General features: G+C 49.5%; 1 protein-coding gene across 1 annotated transcript in view; it reads right to left on the bottom strand.

Annotated features, from left to right (window-relative positions):
- Positions 1–6,326: 6,326 nt before the first annotated feature.
- Positions 6,327–23,448, bottom strand: part of plxna1a (plexin A1a) — a gene marked incomplete at its 5' end in the record, with an annotated part of 177,351 nt that continues 160,229 nt past the window's right edge. The window contains 10 exons of the mRNA XM_035382246.1: positions 6,327–7,251; positions 8,223–8,373; positions 10,053–10,265; positions 10,604–10,773; positions 12,224–12,414; positions 14,814–14,910; positions 17,250–17,353; positions 18,708–18,867; positions 19,263–19,409; positions 22,720–22,786. Coding sequence (XP_035238137.1) covers positions 7,156–7,251; positions 8,223–8,373; positions 10,053–10,265; positions 10,604–10,773; positions 12,224–12,414; positions 14,814–14,910; positions 17,250–17,353; positions 18,708–18,867; positions 19,263–19,409; positions 22,720–22,786 — 1,396 coding nt within the window. The remainder of the gene's footprint in view (positions 7,252–8,222; positions 8,374–10,052; positions 10,266–10,603; positions 10,774–12,223; positions 12,415–14,813; positions 14,911–17,249; positions 17,354–18,707; positions 18,868–19,262; positions 19,410–22,719; positions 22,787–23,448) is intronic.

The raw sequence follows: 23,448 nt of genomic DNA, 5'->3' as shown, positions 1-23,448 counted from the left end.
CTTAGGCTTGCTCCTGTGGGGGTTTAGGCCAGGGTTGTCTGTGAAGTGTATTGTGGCAATTGCTGTGAAATATGCTATACAAATAAAATTTGATTGATTGATTGATTGATACTAAATGACTCGGCCTGACTAAACGTTTGGAACCCACTGCATGAATTTGGAGCATTCCATCACAGACTATTGCTGTGGAAAATATTACTGTGGTGAATACCGTAACCGGTTTGTACTGGAAGGTTGTATTCCGCTTTAAAAAAAACATTATGAAGACAAGCTTCAAATAAAGTTTTACATTTTAAATCTACCATTTGTATGTTTGACATTAAGTATCGGGGGGTCTCTCTCTCTCTCTCTCTCTCTCTCTCTGTTCCTGGTAATCAGACGGACGCTCACCAGTCCTGAGTGGCCCGACCCCATCATGTCCAACCAGCCGAGAGAACCAAGCTGCTGCGGACGACTCGGGCTCCCTGAGGAGGGAGAGAGGGGGAACGAAGGAGAGACAGATGGAAAGAAAGACATAGATGACGGGGGGATGGGGGGGAGGTGGGGAGGATGTCAGGTACGGGGAAGTGGGGAATGACTTCCTCAGTACAGTCCATTTTCGTTCCCCTCCAGTGGGCCTGTCCATCGACTGGAAGAGAGGAGGAGTGAAAGGAGAGGTGCATATGAACGAGTGAATGGAGGAGAGGAGCATGTGGAGGAGTGAATGGAGGAGAGGAGCATGTGGAGGAGTGAATGGAGGAGAGAAGCATGTGGAGGAGTGAATGGAAGAGATGTGCATGTGGAGGAGTGAATGGAGGAGAGGGGCATGTGAAGGAGTGAATGGAGGAGAGAAGCATGTGGAAGAGTGAATGGAAGAGATGTGCATGTGAAGGAGTGAATGGAGGAGAGAAGCATGTGGAGGAGTGAATGGAAGAGATGTGCATGTGAAGGAGTGAATGGAGGAGAGGGACATGTGAAAGAGTGAATGGAGGAGAGGGGCATGTGAAAGAGTGAATGGAGGAGAGGAGCATGTGAAGGAGTGGATGGAGGAGAGGAGCATGTGAAGGAGTGGATGGAGGAGAGGAGCATGTGGAGGAGTGAATGGAGAAGAGGTACGCATACATGTTTGTGCAGATTTAGGGTGATTTGTTTTTCATATTTCCCTCAGTCATAGAGGCATCATCATCAAGCTCCACCCTGAAGGGAAAAGGGAGACAGAGTGAAATATAAAAAAGGAACTGGGTCCCCTTTTTTTGAAGGGGCAGGTGACTGTTCTCAGGCTCAAGGGGTCTGATTTTAACAACCACTCATTGATAAGAAACCAAGGTAAAGCACATCAACGCAAATCTAACAACCATTAGAGGCAATGCACGCTGACAAATACAGGATAGGGCATTCCAAACTGGGGAAAAAAGGGAAAGCATTTTTTTAAAAATCACCTCTGGATATCCTTTCCTAAGCAGGAGCTGGTCTCTTCCTCTCTCCAAAACGCATCGCCGCATCACCGCTAAGCGGGAACATTTTCTCCAAGAGGAATCCTTCGCAGGGTCCGCGGCCTCGCCGTGTTCGAGTCACTCCAACGCTCGCCCTCCGACGGAACTTTAATCCAATTAGCCCGGGCGGATCGGCGTGGAACAGCCGATAAAACGCCCTGCTTATCTGAGCTCGCCGAGCTCAGCGAAGGACTTGGGCCAAAAGCACTGCTGCTCAGCAGAGCGCAGGCCTGACCCCTCTAAGCAAAGCTTTGCCCAGGGGGGGGGGGGGGGGCAACTACCATAAAAATGCCCTGACCTTAAATTTCCAGCGACACGTCTCCGCGAATGATATCGCAGTTTCTCGAGACGCTCCTGCAATTTATAACTCGGGCGTCTGGCCAAAGCTTTCAGCCAAAGCGACACAAGCGCAGTTCGAACGGCTGGAAAACCACCACGAGAGCTGGAGACAGGAAAAGCTACAATCAAATCAGCGCTGTCGTGGTTATGCAGCCACAGTGTACATTAGCATGCTAGTGTGCTCTGAAATGCTGGCGGAACTGTTTACATTATGAAATGCTAGTAGAACAGTTTACATTAGTGTGCTAGTGTGCTCTGAAATGCTGGCGGAACTGTTTACATTATGAAATGCTAGTAGAACAGTTTACATTAGCATGCTAGTGTGCTCTGAAATGCTGGCGGAACTGTTTACATTATGAAATGCTAGTAGAACAGTTTACATTAGTGTGCTCTGAAATGCTGGTAGAACAGTTTACATTAGTGTGCTCTGAAATGCTGGTAGAACAGTTTACATCATGAAATGCTAGTAGAACAGTTTACATTAGTGTGCTCTGAAATGCTGGTAGAACAGTTTACATTAGTGTGCTCTGAAATGCTGGTAGAACAGTTTACATCATGAAATGCTAGTAGAACAGTTTACATTAGTGTGCTCTGAAATGCTGGTAGAACAGTTTACATTATGAAATGCTAGTAGAACAGTTTACATTAGTGTGCTCTGAAATGCTGGCAGAACAGTTTATGTTAATGATTTATGTAACTGATTACATGAACAGTTTACATTGTTCTGTTTAATGATTGCCAAAATTCACGCCATTGTTTTAAAACAATTATCCAAATTGAAGGGGAAATTACCATAGCTGTGAGACGTATTTGTAGATCAACGTTAAGGACAATGCATTATAATATGGATTCAATCCAGGCTTGTGTGTGTAATTGCAACTGTAGGTGGGGTAAAAACAAAAACAAAGCAAAACAAAACCGAAATGATTTTCTTCAAACTCCGGAGCGAGAAAGCATGAAAGAGAAAACCAATCTTATTTAGCAAAAAATGTTTAATCTCTTCTTGATGCATGTGTTTATTTACAAGTAGTAAATCTGCAAAATAGGAAACAGCAGACTATTTACACAATGAGCATTTAACAGCCAACTTGTCACAGTTGCTTCAAGTCTGAAACTCTTAAAAATGTATCAGAATTCATATAGTATTAAAACTCTTTATTTTTTCCTCTTAAATCCATTTATTTACGCATTTATTTGAACCTATGCATTTTTTTTTTTAAACGGTACTTTAAAAATGACTGCTTCTTCTGTTGGTTTTTTATTTGCCACGATTTAATTAAGGGAAAAAAAACGCAAAGATCCAAACTGTATGAGACAGGGCTTGGAGGAAGCGATGGCACAGCGGAGCGCGGACGGGACGAGGCAGAGGTGCACGCTGGGTAAAGGAAGGAGTACCAGGCATTGAGCGACTGGGTCCCAGCCAGCCGGTCGATGAGAGGGGTGCAGCCTCGTTTTTAAAAGAGGGGGCAGGAGCCGACAAGGCACTCTGTGCAGGGCGAAAGCTCCGCCTTCCTCGGACGCCATCGGCGTCTCTCTCCCTCGTCCATCGACGCGTCCCGTCTTCCAGAGCGGGCGAAAAAAAACGAAGAAAGCGGCCTCGTCAATGCTGCAGAACGGACAGGGGTCGCGCCGCCGCCATCTTAGGGAGTTTACACTGTACAGTCCTTTTCTCTTTATACAAAGTGGCAAACAAACGGAGGAAAAAGAAAAACTTCAGGAGGTGTCAGCAGACATGCAAATAGTCCACAGGCCACTCCCCACAAACCCTCCCCTGCCCCGCCCCACCCCGCCCCACCCACCCTTAAACAACATCAAAAAAAACAAAAAAAAACATCCTGAGATTTCATGAGTGAATCTTCAAAGACGAACCTGTGAGCAGAAGGGCCTCATTCATCAAGATTTTAAATGTAGGGGTTTCAGGGGGGGGGATCAAAATTTAAAAAAGGAAGAAAAGCAATTACACGCCGCGCGAACACGTCTCTCCGTTATGACGGCGCCGGTAGTCATGCGCGCTACGCCCGGCTCCTGACGAGCGCGTGCGCTCAGAACAGCCGGGACTTCACGCGTTTAATCAGAGCGCGCGGCTACGCAGGGGTAGGCGAAGGCAGTTAAACTGACTGAAATACGGCCCGGCCTGCGCGTCGCCGTAAAAAGCGAAGCGTTCAATTATCCGACGCGCGACCGCGAGCGGCCGGCTGCATTCGCCCAATCAGCGGACGGGACGCAGGCCAAGGTCAAAGCGGCGACGCTAACTACCAGGGCCGGTCTGATTTTAAACCGCAGAACACTCCTCCCCCCACCAGGGGGTGTGCTATCGATGACCAAACGCCCGCCACGGGACCCAACTTTTTAACGGGGAGGGCTTCGCTGACCCTGTTTGCGGACTGAGCGTATGTGCGTGTTTTCTTAGTGCGGGTAGGTCCTGCACTTCATGCTCAGCTTTTTAAAGAAAGTAGGAAGGGGGTGAGGGAGAGAGTTTGAAATGTCCCTCCTTGCTGAAGGCTGAAGCAGCCAACAGAGGGAGAAAGAGGGAGGGAGGGAGGGAGAGAGAGAAACACACAGATGCAGAGCTGGAGACAGAGAGGCTTGGAGAGAGAGAGCGAACGAGAGCAGAGAGAGAAAAACAGAGGCATGGAGAGAGACAGACAAGAAGAGAAAGTGGGGGGAGAGAGAGAGAGAGAGAGAGAGAGTGAGAGAGAGAGAGAGAGAGAGAGATAGATAGAAAAGAAAAGACCCTCAGGCTCTCCACGGTTCAGTCTCGGCGGGGTGGAACTTTCATGCGAAGCCAAAATACTAAGTGCTGTCTAAAGAAAGAGGAATCATTTTTAATTACCAAGTAGTGGAGACCTGCTCCCAATTGTGTAGGAGAAACTAAAACATGAAAGAGAATTCAGGAATGAGCCCAAAGAACTACAGGATTCTCTGTTAGGGTCCAGACACCTTGATGGGAACTGCAGGCTGAAGATACGTCTTTAATACCTATGTGCTCTCTCCCCCTCATTCTGTCTGGACTCTTATTTAAATAAAATTTTAATATTCCAAGGAAAAAGGTTTTATAATTGTATTTTTCTAATTCAGTCTCTCTGCACTTCTCTGGTAAATGGAGGAGGCTTTGTTCCAGTATTTTAAGGACGTTCCTGTTTTTAAGGAGCATGTGACATTGGCAAAGCAAATCTGTTTTATAAGTACAACACGGCAGGAAAATAATAACCCCCCCTCCCCCACCCATTCCCCCCATCTCCCCTGCCAAAAAAAAACAAACAAATAAAAAAGAGACAGAATTACAGAATTAAGCAGCAATTCACAGTCTTGTCGCACAAGACGAAAATGTTCGTGTCTTCAAATTCGTAACTTCCGCTTCATCTTCGTTTCTGCCCCGACGCCCAGGGCAGGGCGGAGAGTAGAGACAATACTGAGCGCCCCACCGGCCGAACGCACCGGCGTTGAGCTAACAACCGTCGCACACCAGCCCCCCCACAGCTCAAAAAGCCACAATCAGGCTTCACACCTCTGGAGGAAAAAAAAATAAACAAAAACAAAAAAATAAATAAATACATCCAATTCACCACAGCTTGCACGAGGTTAAGAAGAAAAATGAACACAATGTACAGTTTCCACCACAGATTCAAACCTCCGAAAATGGTAAACAAAAAAAAGAAGTACTTTTTCCTCTTTTTAAAAAAATAAAATAAAAGCTCATTGAAGCCACTGGTGCAGTGTTGTGATCTCTGGGGCTTGGGGCTAAAAGAGCTGATCATTTTCAAATTCAGCCCTTGTCATAGCTACCCCCCCCTCCCCCTCCCCGTTGTACCGCAGCATGGCATGAAGGTGGGCTGGCTCCCCATTGGGGGGGAGGGAGGCCCGTCTTTGGAGGTCCACTAAGCTCCGCCCTCCTCCCCACCACCCAGACGACAGCCAGCACCCGCCTCCCAGATCCACAGCCAGTTCCGCCGCCCAAGTTTTCCTTCAAGTAACAGGGTATACTTCACATGGGCGTTACTGCCGTGATGGCGGGAGGCTCTGTGGCCGTACCGGTGAGGCCGGGGGTCAGGGGTCAGGGGCAGCGGATTTCACCTTTCCAGCCCAGAACTCATAGGGGAAACACCACCCTAACCATGTATCCTAGCCAGAACTCATAGGGGAAACACCACCCTGACCATGTATCCTAGCCAGAACTCATAGGGGAAACACCACCCTGACCATGTTTCCTAGCCAGAACTCATAGGGGAAACACCACCCTGACCATGTATCCTAGCCTGAACTAGTAAGGGGACACACCACCCGGACCTTGGTTTTAGCACAGAGGCCAGCTAGAGCTAAATTACATGCCTTCAAACCTCCATTCCTGCTGAATGTTGGGAATTTAATTTTTTTTTTTAAACACAGTACGTACCATCCCAACCTAGACGTGGGGGTGTGCTTCCTCCCTCCCCTGAGGCGGGGCTTATATACTGCTGTTTATCTTTCCACTCCTCTCCCCCCCCCCCCCCCCCCCCCCCCACAACTTAGTTTTTCCCCCCCCGACTGGATTCATCTTTTCAGTCGCTAGGCAACGTTTCCCAACATTTAAATCATAGCACATCTCATCTAAAAAAATGTGACTGCACTAAAACAACATTCAAATAAAAACATGGCACAGGACAGCTTCAGACTTATTTGCCTTTCTTAAAATCTTTTTTTTTTTGACGGAAATAGATTTTTTTCCCCCCATTGTGTCAATTTTCTTTCTGTCTGCTAAATCAAAAAAAAAACAGAATTACCATAATAATTTTCATTCAATTTTTAAAAAAATGCAGTTGTATTTATACATCTATATATTCATCTCTGTTTTTTGTTTCAGTTCTGGTAAATTGTGCAAATTCAGCAGTGGTGGGGTGTCAGGAAGGTGTGTGGAGAAGAAGAGGAGGTAAAGTACCAATGTTCCTGCTCGGGTGTGGTCAGGTGACCGGGGGCAGTCAGGTGACAGGGGGCCATGTCTCCAGGGCAACGTAGTTCTCAGAGACTCTGAGGGCGTCCTGCCAGAGGCCTGTTTCGCCGTTCCTGGCTCCGTTCATGGAGTTCCGTTCGGTGTGCGCAACGCGACAGATCAGCGCAGAAGAACGACAATGGCAACAGCGATAAGGGGAAAACGCTCTCTTCAGGTGTGTGTGTGTGCGCACGTGTGTGTGTGTGTGTGTGAGTGTGTGTCTGCCTGTGTGTGTGTGTGTGCATCCGTGTGTGTGTGAGTGTATGTGTGGTAAAAAAAAACTGAGGCACTCTGGGGCAGGTCCCACAGCATCCCAGCATGCTTTGCATTGCAGTGGCCCGTCCGCGTGGAGTCCAGAAGAGCGTCCAGCCCCGCCCCTCAGCTCGTCAGCGCCATGGTGTCGATCACCTGCTCCAGCTTGCTGCGCAGTCTCTGGCGGCGCGTCTGCTCCTCCTTCTGCAGCGCAGACAGGATCTGCGAGGGGGGGGGGGAGAGGGGGGGGGGGGGGGGAGAGATCGCATCAGCGCTGGGTAGCAGCCAGCACAGCGACATCGCGCAGTTTCACCCAAAAATCCCTCACACTCTACCAAATAATTCAGTGGTTCGCCAATAATGTGGCCAAAAATACCCGGCCATTACAACATTCCAATCATCTATATCTGTCCGAATGACATCACCAGGGCAGCCACACCCACACCCTACGCAGTAGCTTTGTCAGAAATTCAGAGTGATATCAAGACGACCACAACTTAGAAATATATATATATATATTACCTTCCAAAAGTGGAGGGATTAATAAAACATAAAAGCAAGACATTAAGAGGGAAGGTGGTTCCCTGCACCGTATTGTGCACCTGAAGGTTGCAGGTTTGAATCTCAGGGCTGAGGAAAAGCAGGTTACACCATGGTGCATGGCACCAAATCTAAACATCACCATAGTAAAAATCTATCACCAGCATAAATTGTGACCAGAGCACAATCAGATGCCCCATTTCACAGTAAGCCATACCCAAAACAATATAAAACCTAACAATGGATGCCTCCACAGCAGGTGATCAGTGGTCATTTATACCGGACATCAGTAAAAACATCCTGCCTTTAAGCTGCTTATCTGATCTGTTAGAACTTTAATTATGCAGTTGCGTCTGATTATTTTTCTAATTGTGTCTGTGGTTTGAAAAACAATATTTAATGTTGATTTAGAACTTCTGTCATTACTTAATGAACAAGTACACCACTTAATTCCATTATAACAAAATAACATGTAATCAACTCTGAAAAGCCTTAGTAAGAAAGATGCTGTGCAAATAGTTCTTACTGACTACTACTACCAACTGTTATTAAATGAAAACGAATTCGGAAACAAATACGGAAGGGTGAAATGGAGGTCACGCAAACAGCGCTGTGCAGCGTGGGGCTGCGTGCGGAGCAGCGGGGAGCCGCACCTCGTCCTTGTACTTGGTGATGTAGGAGTAGATCTCGTGCAGCGCGCTCATGCTGTTGAACTGGCTCAGGTGCAGCCGCGACTGCTCCGCCAGGTACGCGCTCATGTCCTGGTCGCTGATGGCCGGCATGCGCGAGATGTCCGAGTAGTACCTGCGGGGGGCGGTACCGAGGCAGAAGGGGAAGGGGAGAGGGAGAGGGGGGTCAAAAACCTGGTCCATTTGGTGCACAGTGGTGATCTTGGGATTTTGAGTGCACAGGGAATGCAAGGGATTGCGCAGCCAATCAGATGCAAGGGATTGCGCAACCAATCAGATGCAAGGGATCATGCAGCCAATCAGATGCAAGGGCCTGATGAGGTGGGCAAGGTACTGGAGCCAGTTTAAGCTCACTGGGTCTTTTTTGAAATTGTTTGTAGCGACAGCAAGCGCTGTGAGGTCTTGGGAGTGCACTACACCCACGTCCTCAAAGGGCTTTAGGGTGAGGATCTCCGCTCCCTCTCTCACCAGCACATTTCCCTGAGTGCTGCATGGCACCCATTCCACACCAAAACACTGGAGACTTAGCAGGGGAAATGGCGTGTGTGTGTGTGTGTGTGTGTATGGAGGAGAAGATGTTTCTTGTACCTATAATGTTTCCTGTCGGTGCAATTGAGATGCAAATGTCTAACCTGCATTTTGTTTGCTTTATCCCAGCTGGTATGCTTTCTGCTACTCAAGTGAAGGACATCAGACAGCAACTGAAATATATTTGGGCCCTTACGATGTATTTTATATATGTGGACCTAAATAAAGAATCAAAATGTGTGTGTGTGTGAGTGTGAGTGTGAGTGAGTGTGTGTGAGTGTGTATGCGTGTATGCATGTGTGCGCACGTGTGTGTGTGTGAGATATAGGGCTGCAACAATGAATCAAACAAATAGATTTAATTGACTACAAAAAAATTAATCGATTACAATTTTGACACGGTGATCGAACGCTAAATCAGCTGAAGTGACTGATGGTTCTAATCACAATTCACGTCCCCAAAGCCCACGTCAATGAACAAGCGCTGCTGCTCGTGTCGGGGAAAATAACTGCAATAGCTGGGCTAGAGCAGACAAATGGGTTCTCTTGTGTGAACATAATTATTTGGGGGTGGGTGGGCATTTAATACAATTTCCCTCATAACAAAAGCCAATTTAAGAAATAGTTTCTGAGGCTGGATTGCTTGTTAGCGTATTGTTCCGATCCTTCACTCGGTCAATAAACTGTTCCCCGTTGCTACAGAAGACTGAAGTATTTTTATAGATTCGTCAAGAAAAAAGAAAAACAGGTGGAGTAGTCAATAACAAAATAATTGATAGCTGCGGGCCTACATTTAAGCTATGGGTGGGAGATTAGCCTGGAAGATTAAGGGAAAAGTACTGGAGGCTCAGACGTGCTACCTTGGCGGAGAACAGACGTCCGACCAGGGACTGCGTCCGTTGATGATGGGAGAGCGACGGTTTGTCAACCACATGAAGGTAACAGGCATGTGCCACCAATGAAAGAGCCAGTCTGTGTCGCATCACTCATGCCCAATTGTGGTGAGTATGCAAAGTAATGGGCGGTGCCACGTCTGAAGACAAGCCCAGAATAGGCCCCTCCCTCTTGTAAAACAAAATTTAAAGTACCAGGATTCTGTGTTCCAGAAACAGAACATAGACAGAAGCCTAGTGTTCGCTCATTGATGATCAGATGATTCCAAACAAAATGGAGAAGGCTAACAATCACTATGCAGGCTAACAATCACTACCGAAATGTAGAAAAAAAACCTTTTGTTTCTCGTAGAAGTCTAGAAATGCTCCCCTACCTCTCCACCCAGTTCTTGTAGTTGGGGATGTCCTTGGCGTAGAGGAGCTTGTTGGAGGGAGAGTCTTTGCCCAGCTTGTGCTCGGAGGTGGAGCAGGAGTCCATGAAGGTCTGGGCCACCACCGACAGGCAGGCGTCCGTGATGCTGTTCTTGTGGATGTCGAAGACGAACTGCGGGTTCTTGATCACGTTCACCCAGAACCGCAAGGGAAGGCTAGAGAAAGAGAGGGGGGGAGGGGAAGAGAAAAAAACAATCATAAAAGAATACAGGATGATAAGAAAAACGATGATGAAAAAAGAAGGTCTGAGGGAAGAGGCATCATCAGATCACTTTTCCACCACGTGCTTGAGACCCCGCCACCATGACATCAGAGAAAAAATGCAGTCACATGACCACAGCATTACGCTGGCAAGAAGACAGGAAGTAACAGCAGAGTGAAGATACGCACATACAGACAATACACACACACACACACACACACACACACACACAGAACACACACACCTACACAAACACACACACACACACAGCTCTCGGCGCCGCGCGCTCACCAGTTGCTCTTCCAGGTGTGCCTGACGTCGGGGTCGGTGATCTGGTGCTTGTCGGCCTGCTCGTCCAGGAAGTCGAACATGTACTTGATGGCGAGGGGCAGGGCGCTGCCGCGGTGGGCCGTGCTGAAGATGGTCTCGAACAGGTCGTCCACAAACTTCTGCAGCGTGCCCTGGGGAAGGACAGAGGGGACGGGGGCCGGGTAAACAGACCGTACACCAACCCCCCGGGCTGGAGCTCCAGGTGGGCCCCTCTCACCTGACCTCTCACACCAAGCCCCTCCCACCTGGCCCATCCCACCAGGCCCATCCCACCTGGCCCCTCCCACCTGGCCCCTCCCATCTGGCCTCTCCCACCTGGCCCCTCTCACCTGGCCCCTCCCACCAGGCCCATCCCACCTGACCCCTCCCACCAGGCCTCTCCCACCAGGCCCCTCCCACCTGGCCTCTCTCACCTGGCCCCTCCCACTCGGCTCCTCCCACCTGGCCCCTCCCACCTGCCCCCTCTCACTTGGCCCCTCCCACCTGACCTCTCTCCCAGCTCACACATATCCAACCCTTCAGGACATACGCAGTCCTCAGTGCCCACAGAGAGCAAAAATCACAACAGACCACGCCAGGACATTCACAGGCGATTCTGCTGCCACGGCAACCGGTGATGTAATAATTACTGCGGCTGCTAACTCCCCGCAGAGCATTTCTCAAACCTGAGCCCCAGAACCTGCCTGGCTCAGACTGAAGCAGCGGTTAAAAAATAACCACCAAAAAAAAAACTCAAGGGCGAGCTTAACTGCTTGTGCCTACACGTGGCTCAGAGGTCAATGATGGCTGCGAGCTCGCAGAGGACAATCATGACATTAATGAGCGAGGCTGGTGTGGGCCATTACATTAGTGCACATGAATGTCAAAGCAACCCCCACACCTTTACCCAATCCACCTTCACAGCTGCTACAGCTCAGGCCTGTGTTACAGCTCAGGCCTGTGTTAGAGCTCAGGGCCTGTGTTAGAGCTCAGGCCTGTGTTAGAGCTCGGGGCCTGTGTTAGAGCTTGGAGCCTGTGTTAGAGCTTGGGGCCTGTGTTAGAGCCCGGGGCCTGTGTTAGAGCTTGGAGCCTGTGTTAGAGCTTGGGGCCTGTGTTAGAGCCCGGGGCCTGTGTTAGAGCTTGGAGCCTGTGTTAGAGCTTGGGGCCTGTGTTAGAGCCCGGGGCCTGTGTTAGAGCTTGGGGCCTGTGTTAGAGCTCAGGCCTGTGTTACAGCTCGGGGCCTGTGTTAGAGCGTGTGCTTTTAAACTCCATGAAATCCTGACCACAAAAAAGAGTGCTCATACACTGATGTCACCCTTTAAAAGTTCAACAGCTATTGGTGCTTCACATATGAGTGTGCTTGTAAGGCCATATGGATTTCATCCTAACTTTTGTTCCAAATTTTTTAATTCTGCATGCATTACCGAAGATTTTTTAGCTCAAAAATGAAACCCTGCCAAAACGTTGTGCGTTTCGGAGGAGAACGTTGCGGCGGGGAACGTTGCGGCTACCTTGGTGGCCAGCAGGCGGGTCAGGTAGATCTCCAGGCTTACCTTGGTGGCCAGCAGGCGGGTCAGGTAGATCTCCAGATAAGGGGCTTACCTTGGTGGCCAGCAGGCGGGTCAGGTAGATCTCGGACACCATCTTGCTGCCGCGGTCGCCCTCCTTCTGGTCGCCGTGCTCGTGGTTCTTCACCAGGTGCCACAGCTTGGTCCCGCTCTCCAGGTCGGGTGTGATCATGGGCGTGCGAGAGCGCAGGCTGTCCGGGCTGCTGGCCGTGCGTAGCATGCTCTCTGCACAGAGAGAGAGAGAGAGAGAGAGAGAGAGAGAGGGAGGGAGGGAGAGAGGGGAAGAGAGAGAGAGAGAGAGAGGGAGGGGAGAGAGAGAGAGAGGGAGAGAGAGAGAGAGAGAGAGAGAGAGAGGGAGGGGGGGATTAATTATTGAACGAGATCATATGTGGTTGTGCTTCTCACCTTCCTTTTCCGGTTCTTTTCACCTTCTAAACAAGGAAACTGTGACTGTTCCCAAACTGCAGTTACAGGCTTTGTCAGACAGCACCCAAATTATGGCTCAGGTGTAAGACAGCATCCAAATTAAGGCTCAGGTCCCAGATAGAGCCCAAATTAGGCCTCAGGTCCCAGATAGAGCCCAAATTAGGCCTCAGGTCCCAGATAGAGCCCAAATTAGGCCTCAGGTCCCAGATAGAGCCCAGATTAGGCCTCAGGTCCCAGATAGAGCCCAGATTAGGCCTCAGGTCCCAGATAGAGCCCAAATGATCTGTGGGTGGGGGTCAGGCTGGCCCACTGCATCGCCTGTGGGTTGAGGCCAGACAGATGCAGCACAAGGAAGTGGAGCTAGGGAGGCGTGGGGGGTGGGAGGGGGGGCTGGCCTGGGAGGCACAGCTGAGCTTCACAAACTTCACAATCAGGAAAAAGAAAAGTGCTCATTTTAATGAGGAAGAAAAGAAGATATTCCTGCAGTTGGCATTAGCAGTAAAAAAGGACCTACTGAACCCTTTCTGTCTACCCAATCTCAGTCGCAGAAAAAATAAAAAATCTAACTGTAATTGGCGGAGAGGGAAACGGGGAGCGCTCTGGCGCTGAGCGAGGCACTGGAACAGACGCCGTAAGAAAGGGAGTCAATCTCCCTCCTTATCTTCCACACACTCATTCTCTTCTCATCCCCACCTTCTCTCCCCCTCTCACTCCTCTCTCTCCCCGTAACATGACACAAATTGCACTTAATGTGACACTCGACACAATGCGGGCCTCAAATCTGGATGCGGGGGGGGGGGGGGACTGAGCGGAAGGGGAGGGGGGTGACTGAGCGGAGCGATATCGTCGCTGTCAGTCCTCCTGGGCACGCCGAACGCCGGCCGTCCTTAATAACCGCGCCCGTGTCAAACTCGATTACGCGGAGGCTCACAGATTCCTATCGCCACCGCTCTGTTTATCTGCACGACCGCAGCAGTCAGGGAGAGGGAGAGAGAGAGAGAGAGCGTGTGTGTGTCTACGTGCGTGTGTGTGTGTGTATGTGTGTCTGTGTCTGTGTTTGTGTGTGTGTCTGTGTGTGTACGCATGCGTGTGTGTGTATGTGTGTGTGTGTGTGTGTGTGTGGGTGTGTGGGTGTGTGTGTGTGAGCGTGTGTGTGTGAGCGTGTGTGTGCGCGCGTAAGTGCGTGCGAGTGTGTGTGTGTGCATGCGTGTATGTGCGTGTGAGAGTCCACCACTCTCCACTGAGCTCAGTTAGAGTCAGGTCCTGCTGCTCGCTTTCTGCTGATCCTGCAGGCCGCTCTTAAAGCAGTTCACATCCCGAGCCGCTGGGCTTGGGCCCCGCCCGGAGGCCGGAGCCCTCGGCCGATCTCAGGGCGCGCGCTCGCGACGCCGCTTCTCCCGACGACGCGCCGCCACACGGCTCCAGGCGGAGAAGGAAAGCAGAGAGAGAGAGAGAGAAAAGCCTTCGCTTTCAGGCGGTCGAGAGAGGAGGAATACCAGGAAAGCAGGAAGTTCGCGGGCGGGAAAGCGGCGGGTCGTTAGGCCCTCGGGCCTCTCTCTGTCAAACAGCGTGCCATTAAATGGCCCTCGCTGACAGGCAGGGAGGGAACGGCTTTAAAAAGGAGAGTCCCGGCGTCCGGCAAGGTCTACCGCTGACCATAGAGAACAGGGCGCTCTGAAGGGAGAGATGCATTCTGGTACATCCAGCCCAACCCTCACATGGGCCTACATTGTTCTCTACCTCACCAGAGCCTACGCGTTGCGACATTTCGGAAGGCCGACCCGGTCTGAACCCGACTTTAGCCTGGGCTGGGTTAGCAGATGATGCCCAGTGGCAGGCTTGGGTAAGTATGCTATCGTAACGTTGAGGTTATCACAGCTTTTGCCTTCTATGAACCCCACACTTTCGTCTGCAGCTTGATGGAAAACCATGTCGGGTAAAAAAAAAAACCAAGACCTCGAATTTTCCTTTTCGATGGCTGCTACCACGGTTCATACTTCCCCCCTGACAACAGCTTTTCTTTCACCGGCTCTGAGGGATTTATTACATCACTCACGTAGCTGAGCGTAGACTAGCTTGCCTACAGCTGCTGTTGAGCACGTATGCAACCGAGCCCAATGCAAAATGACAGAACCGGGGCCCAGACCGATCCGCCCCCCTCTCAATGGGCTCGGGTGAAAACGGCAAGCTCTACTCACCGTATCGGCTGAGGGACTTGGTGAAGGTGGAGGAGTTGGAGATGTTGTAGGCGGAGTTCTGCTTCGGTACCAGGGCGATGACGGAGCCGTCCGTCACCTGTTGGGGAGGGGGGGAGCAGAATGAGATGCGTGTCACAGGTGTCAATCAGTCAGACACCACCCCACCTTTCGTTTTTGTGGGGAAGATGGAGGGGCTGTTGAGATGTGACTACATACTGCCACATGGCGGGGCTGAAAACTCACTCTCTGAATAAGGATGGAGGAGCTCAAGAACTGTAGGACACATTCACATTCTCTGCAGAGGAATCGATAAAATGGCACCACTTATCAAGAAATCTGGGGAGTATTGTACTCCGAAGAGAAACACAACACATGAACGTCACATTTTCAACAATCGGGTATAAAGACGAGACAAGACATCAGTTTGTGAAGAATTTGCGGTTTCTGTCTAAATACTGTATGAACATTGATTGGACGCCATTGTCAGAGACAGGATCACTGAAGGCATCGGAGACGATGACACTCGCAGATTATGGAGAAAAGCTAAACTGACTTTGTTCAAATGTGTTGACAGGCACGCGATGACAAATAGTCAGTTTAAACCGCGGTACTTGCGGCTCAGGAGAAGCTAACGTAGCGGTGAATGATGTCACTCAAAGTGTGCACTAAGGCAGAGCAAGATACAGTACGGAAAGCAGAAAGGGACAAACAGAGCCAACGCAAAAACAGAGTAAAACTGAACAGGAAAACCCAGTGACTGTCACTACTGTGGACAAACACACGCACAAAGGAGATGCCCAGCCCAGGGGAACTTATGAACAACATTACATTACAGGCATTTAACAGACGCTCTTACCCAGATCGACTTACACAATGTTATACATAGCATTTACATTGCATTCATTTATACAGCTGGATATATGCTGAAGCAATGCAAGTTAAGTACCTAGCTCAAGGGTACAACAGCAGTTCCTTACCCATTATACTACACTGTCGCCTGTAAAATGTAAAAATCCACCCCATTTTGTAAAAAAATACACAAAAGCAAAACTGCGCATAAGCTACAGGAAAACAGTGCTTCAGAAGATGATGTCAGCCTTAATATCGATGCGGTCACAGACAGCACAGAGGAAAATGCATGGCACGTAGAGGCAGACATTAAGGGTCATGTAGTGGAATTTAAAACAGACAGCAGCACAGGCTAATGTCATCCCCAAACAGCAGGCGAAGAGAAGAAAAAAAAGACGCACACATTTCATGTCAGACGAACTAGGAGATGTTTATCAGGGTACGGAGGGAACAAACCGCCTGTCAGAGGCAAATGCACTCTACCGTGTGCCCTCAAAGGAACGACACACGTGTGTGAGATCACCATTGTGGATCTACCCACGGTGGAGCTACAAAGCCATGTCTAAGGTTCAGGAACTCCACCGAACAACAGCGAGAGCCATTATCTCCAAATAGAGAACACTTGGAACACTGACGAATCTTCCCAGGATTGGCCGGCCAGTGAAAATTTCTCCAAGGGTGCAGCAACAACTCACCCAGATAGTCACCAATGATCCCAGAAGAACAACAGTTTAAAATTGCGAAGCGCTTACTGGAAAATAATCTGACCCATACATAGGGCTCCTGGAATACTGTAGCACCCCAATAGGACATTATGGCTGCTGATGAGCAGAAGACTACAATGCCTACAATTCCCTTCACAGAGAAACGGATGGGACACCACAAAAACAACCTTTTTATTACACAACTGGAAGGGATCTGAGCAAAGGTGACCCTGCACAGGTTCGGGACCACAGCACTGGAAAATGGAGTCCACCTGTGGTCAAGGACATAGCGGAGACACCACGGTCATAAATCTATAGGGACACCAGCTAAGTCGTAATCACAGACATCTCACAGGAACACAAGAAGGGGAGCGGCAGGCCACAGGCGAGTCTGCTCCTGAGCGCACAGAAACAGCTGAGGAGGATAGAGCACACGTGCAGACGTATCCCTCTACTGTGCCGGCTAACAGAAAGGAAAGAGGCACCGGCAGCATATGACTGCCCTACAACACTCTCCAAGTGGGCGGACTGGCAGACCTCCATGCAGGAAGGAGGAGTAAAATGAGACTAACAGGGAAAGAAGGGAAAATAAAGTCCCTCGTTGGACAATTACTAGACAACGAGCCATTAAAATTACAAAAAGACTGTTGTGTTATTTTAAACTGGCTAATGTTGGTATTTCAACAATTTGAATAATTTATACACGTGGCGTAACAGGATTCATGCTACTGGTAGCCATTTCTGAGGTACGTCTGTTGGTTGCACAGCCAGTTGAGATGGCATGTGCTACAGGGGCAGGACCTCCAGGGGTCCCCCACTCATCCCTGTGCCTAACCCCCCCCGCCCCAGCCTGTGACCCCCCCCCACCCCCCCAGGTCCTTGCCTGATAGTGGGCCAGCGTGTTGAGTCGCTTCCAGTCGTTGTCGATCTTGGTGGTGACGTCCTCGTCCTGGAGGATGATTCTGGCCATCCTGCCCTGACGCCACTCTGACGGACAGACAGACAGACAGACAGACAGACAGACAGACGTTAGCACAAGCTAATGCACCTACTGTACCAGTGGCTCCTAAAATACAGGTCACCATCGGGCGGAGGGCCGCAGGGTCACGAAAATCACCAAAACAATCCCATAATGCCACAGTGCCACTTTCTCAAGCTAAGCATGGGGCTGGCTGCTGCGCCTGCTGTTATTCTGACGTCTGAAAGCGGGAAAACTAATTCCACATCTGAACATTTAATTACATTCTAATACAGGCGGACCACCGCAGATGTGCACTCGTGAAGCCGGGAGCTGGAAAGTTCAGGAACCCCTGCGAATGGCCGACTCACGATAGGAAAATAAAAGATTAAATTTTACTCATATAGCATCTTCTCATCTAATTCAAACCACTTAACAAACCAACATTGGTTTGGGACTTACAGGCATTTAGCAGAGTTGATTTAAAAAGCTTCTCTTCATGTTTTTTTCCAAGTACAATCCATTTGCTGAGTTGGAATTATTTTTTCATTTTTATTGAAGTACCTTGCTCGAGGGTACATTTGCAATGCCACCACACGGGAAATGAACCTGCAACCTCAGGGTTACATGCCCAATGTCCTAACCACTATACAACTACACTATACAACACTGCAAAAACAACTGAGTCACTATTAAAAGCCAAACAACTAAAAAAATATATATTATTTTTTATTTGGCACCCAACATGGGGCTGTACATATCCAATTCCCAGCCTAATTTGTTAAGTCCAATTATCTACAACCACAGCTGTGTTAATGTGCCAATTGCGGAGAGTACAGACAACTTCGGTTCTCCTCTGGAACGTGGAGCAACGCCAGCTGCTTCTTTTCACACCACAAACAGACGAGCTTGTGCAGGGTGGAGTCAGAGGAAGACTTTTCATATGAAGCTTTAACATGCAGCCCACGGGCAGCAGATCAACCAGTGAGGGTAGCCAGATAGTGAGGAAATGCAGACCTCCAACCGACTGAACCCTCCCACACCCTGGGTGAGGCAATCGGCAGTTGGAGTTACAGTCTGCACTGGACGGGCACAGATTTAAAAAAAATAAACACTCGATGGGGCTCATTTGTGCACCGCAGTGCAATTAGAAGAACAAAGCGCAGAGAAGAACAGAAAACAGAGAGAGAGAGGGACACAGAGAGAAAGAGACAGACAGACACAGAAAGAGATTGAGAGAGAGAGAGAGATACAGACAGACATAGAGAGAGAGTGAGATAGAGAGAGACAGACATGGAGACAGACATAGAGAGAGAGAGAGAGAGAGACAGACACACAGACACACTGTGGAAACGGCTACGCCGCGTGTGGTGCAGGCCTCACCCAGGTCCATGTCTCCGGCTTTGGGCCTCTGGGAGTAGGGGCTGCCCTTGTACACGGCGTCCAGCAGCTTCTCCTTCACCTGCGTGATGGTGTCGCAGTTCAGCCCCTTCACCGTCACCTCCGGCGCGCTCTCGTTCTCCGGGTTCACGCAGTGCAGGGTCTGAGGGTCAAAGGTCACCGAGAAGGAAGTTATTTTGTTTTCTGGGCTCGGGCCACAGATTCACATAAGTGTTTGGACTCAGAAAGCCCAATGGAAGACAGAACAGTATACACTGAGGCATGACTGGAGTGGGCATCTCCATGGCAACAGACCATTTTTGGCTAAATGAGTAGGCTTTTGGGGTAGTGGAGATTGGGGGGACGGACCAGGGACTCTACAGTCAGGTTGTTTTCTTGTCAACAAATCTACTTAAAAAAAGGACACTCAGGAGAAAACAAAGGCTGGTTGGAAATGACACTGCGCGTCCTCATATATGACTAACGAGCTGAAGGTGTATGAAATGGGGTGTGAGAGTGACGTAAGACCAGCTGGTATTGGGTCGGCGGGGGGCTGACCAGGGTCTTGTAGTCGATCTGCTGGCGGATGAGCTTGTCCTCGCTCAGGGAGTAGCGGGCCTCGCCGGTGATGGCGTCGATGGGGCCCTTCTCCATCTGCTGCTTCATGGCACAGTACAGCATGAACAGGGGCTCCCCTGCACACTCCTGTCACAGAGAGAGAGAGAGGAGTGAGACACACACACACACACACACACACGCACGCACACACACACACACACACGCACGCATGCACACACACACACACACACACACACACACACACACACACACACACAGTACAGCATGAACAGGGGCTCCCCTGCACACTCCTGTCACAGAGAGAGAGAGAGGAGTGAGATACACACACACACACACACACACAATACACGCACATGCACACACATACACATACACACAACATATACACACACACACAAACACAACCCCCCCCCCCCCACCCGCCCAATCCTAAAGGCAATCTAACAGTGAGTGAGCCAGAAGCACGGTGTGTTGGTTGGAGAAACTGATTTCAGGTTTGAATCCCAGGAATTAGCACTGCCGTTGCTCTCGTTAATGGGGCAGGCATATAAAAGGGTCGAGGACACGTTCAAGTTTTAAAGCACTCCAAAATGGATGACCAGGCCTGGCCGTGGAGAGCCAAAGGGCGGCTCTTGAAGCAAGCAGCAGACCTGGGTAACGAGCTGCTTGATGGATAAACTAAGCACCGAGTAACTCCAGAAAGCAGCAGACCATGCAGGTCTGGTGCAACAAAACATTATTAAACTCTCACACTCAACAGTAACCGAAAAACTGAGCCGTATATAATGAGACACACCATGCCATCAGCCGCAGTAAAAAAATAAATAAATAAATAAAATCAAAATCAATTAAGCACTACTGAAAGGGTTCAGGGATGTTGAGTAGTTTCAAGAGCCTGTGGGCGGAGGTCACATGTTTGAGTTCCACGTGGAACACCGAGGTTGTATCCGCCAGTGAGGTACTTCACCTCAATTTCAGTAAAAAAAAAAAATAAATAAAACTTTACAAACGAGCTTTCGCCTAAAATGTGCCCAAAAGCAAGATTAGAAGATGATATAATTACAGCAAGTTAGCCTGGATAATGGTGTCGGCTGAACAAATCGATACTGTGACACGCCGGAGAGGCCTGATATCTCCTTCCCCCCAAGACTAGATAACATCTGAACGGAGTATCACAAACGCATCAGCGTTACCGCAGGGCCGAAGGACTGTTTGCGCACTAATGCAATCCTATCGGTCATTTCCAGTTAAACCTAACGCAATTTCAGTCCGCCCTCACAAGAGCAAACGCCTCTTCTGGGAGTTTCAAAGGCGTGTGACTAATCCCTCCTCTGACCAGGGGCGTTAACAAGGCCTTTTGTACAGAGAACGGAAAAATGGTAGTCCTCACAAAAAAAAAGAAAACCACAAACTGCTAAATGTGTTTGGCTATGTATGGTAACTTGAACAAGAGCTGCTATGCATGGCGACTGAACGTGGCTAAGGCTAAGTACGCTAGCTCAACATGGCTGCAGCTAAGCATGATCATGGCTAAGTACGCTAGCTGAGCATGGCTAAGGCTAAGTATGCTAACAGAACATGACTATGGCTAAGTACGCTATCTGAGCACGGCTAAGGCTAAGTATGCTAACAGATCACAACTAGGGGTACGTATTGCAACTGAACGTGGCTCGTAAGGAGGAAAAAAGCCGAAAAAGCAGACTAAGAGTTTGCTGTTATGTGCTTTACAGGCCTGCCTGTGCTGAGTGGCGGTAATGGGCCTTCCCAAGGCGTCGAGGCGCACTAAGAAAGGGTTCAGGATGAGCGGTTTGGGACGGCGCCTGCGGCTCAGGGCAGAGCGCTTTGGGGAGGGGCTGATGCGAGGGTAACGGAAGGTTAAATGCGCCTGGGACGCACTAAAGCTCCACCAATGGCTCTGCGGCAGAGAAAGTGAGAGGGAGGGGCAGGGCTGTCCGTCACACGCACGCAGACACAAACAGGGCGTGGACTGTCAGTCACACAAAGAGACACACACACAACAACTCTCTTTCCCATACAAACACAAATACATGAGCAATTGCACACTCATACCCAAGTACCCTTTAATACCCTACTCTCTCTCTCTCACTCTCTCTCTCTCAGAGAAACACACACAGCAGTTACACACTCTTCCAGTCCTAATCACTACTAATAGCGCAAAACATTTAACCAAACCAAGATATCATTGATCTAGTTTTAGGCTGCTGAATCCTTCCTAAACGTGCTTAGCTGATGAATGGGCACAGATCTCCTTTTTAGAACGATTTAGTCTGGATAATGTAAAAACCCCAAACGCGTGGCTTCGCGGCTGAAGTCACGGCAGCCATCGACAGCCAGCCACCTCTCAGGTCTCACTCTCTCCCTCCCTCGCTCGCTCTAACGCTCTTTTTCCCCCCTCTCTGCCTCCCTCTCTCATTCCCGGCCTGCCACCATATGCTGTTAGTGTCTCGTTAGCATCTGCGGTAATTAAATGGACAGCTGCTAACGAGGGGAAACACACATACATCATTTGCGCAGGCCTTCTGATGGTATGCTTGTCTTTGAAATTATCTTTAATTTGGGATTCTGGCTTCACTAGGGCACATTTGCACATGCTCGCTAGGCTGTGAAGGGGAGCAGGAGGGGGGGAGGGGTTAGCGAGTGGGGGAGGGGGGGAGTGACCAGCCTCCCAGCGCAGCTAAAGACCCAGCATAGGGGGAGAAATTAAATTTAGGAAGAATTAACACCACTGCCCTATAGCCTGGAACACATTTTACCCAATTTTACCCACCGACCATCCTACAGCTCCCCCACCCACAAACACACACACCCCACACACATGCACACACACATCTCCACCCCCTACACACATACACACCACCCACACACATGCACACCCCCCACAAACATATGCAGACACGCATCACCACCCCCTACACATGCAAACACACACACACACCCGGTACACATGCACACACACCAGTCCCAGCAGAATGCTAATGCCCGCATTACCCTACGCATGTCCCTCCAATCCCTGCCACTCTGCAGCAGTGCTAGGCTGAGAGGCTGGGTCCATGTACAGCCCCCCCCTCCCCTAGTCAGGAGGACCATGTGCTCTTGTCAGACTCATAAAACTGAATCTCTGGCCTGATCACCAGATCATCCCCCCTACATCTGGTTAATAATTTTCTCCCAAAATGGAACCTCCAGATTATCACAGCAAGAATAAATTGAATTCTCAAGCACCCTACCTGGGGAAAGTAGAATTAAATACTTATCTTTAGTATTACACAATGCTTAGCAGCAGGCTTAGCACCACCGCCTGCTTCACATTCGGTTGTCAGCCTCTCGGTGTTAAAAGCGCTATAAAACTCCAAAATGCAACGCTAACAACAATCTCTCCGGTGCTCAACTCGGCACAAACCGCTCCGTAGCTTACCTTCAGGAACTTGTACAGGAGGAAGGTGAACCAGTTAGTCAGCATCTTTTCGGCGACAGACTCCGTTCTGCGAGAGAGGGGGCGAAGAGAGACGGGAGAGTCAGCGTTCTGTTCGCCCCTGTCCCGCCGAGAGCAAAACCTGCGTCTCGGATGAATCCCCAGCAGGCCCGCCGCGGCGCGAGCCAAAACCGAAAATCTCCCCGCACGCAGGGTTTAGCAGCCGAGCCATCCGGCGTTTTTGTGCAAGCGCGGGGAAGTCCGCAGAGAAAAAAGGGGTTCTGAAAAAACCCGCTTCCTGCGTTGTGGAAAATCATATTAACGTGGTAACAAGTAATTAATCACAGTGCAAACGAATGTGCAGGTCCTCCAGGGCCTTCCTGCTCGCTTTACGAAACAAACAGCGAATAATAAACTTTACTTTTCACGAAGCATGCAACTGATCTTCATTAAACAATGCAATTAGCATAATTGGGTAGCTTTTGTCATTAATCATGAACCTTGTGCGTGCACACGCACGCGCACACAAAAGCACAGGTGAACATGTACATGTGCACATACGCATACAGACACACACACACACACACAAACACGTGCGTATGAGCATACACACGACACACACACACACACGCACACACACACATATACAGACACGACACACGCACACACATGCGCACACACAGACACACACACACATAAATGTTCCCCAGAAAGTAAGTAATTAAAAGGCTG

Source organism: Anguilla anguilla, chromosome 11 (assembly GCF_013347855.1).
Source record: "Anguilla anguilla isolate fAngAng1 chromosome 11, fAngAng1.pri, whole genome shotgun sequence".
NCBI lineage: Eukaryota > Metazoa > Chordata > Actinopteri > Anguilliformes > Anguillidae > Anguilla > Anguilla anguilla.
Note: the sequence above shows the minus strand (reverse complement) of the source record. Positions and strands in the feature narration are given on the sequence as shown.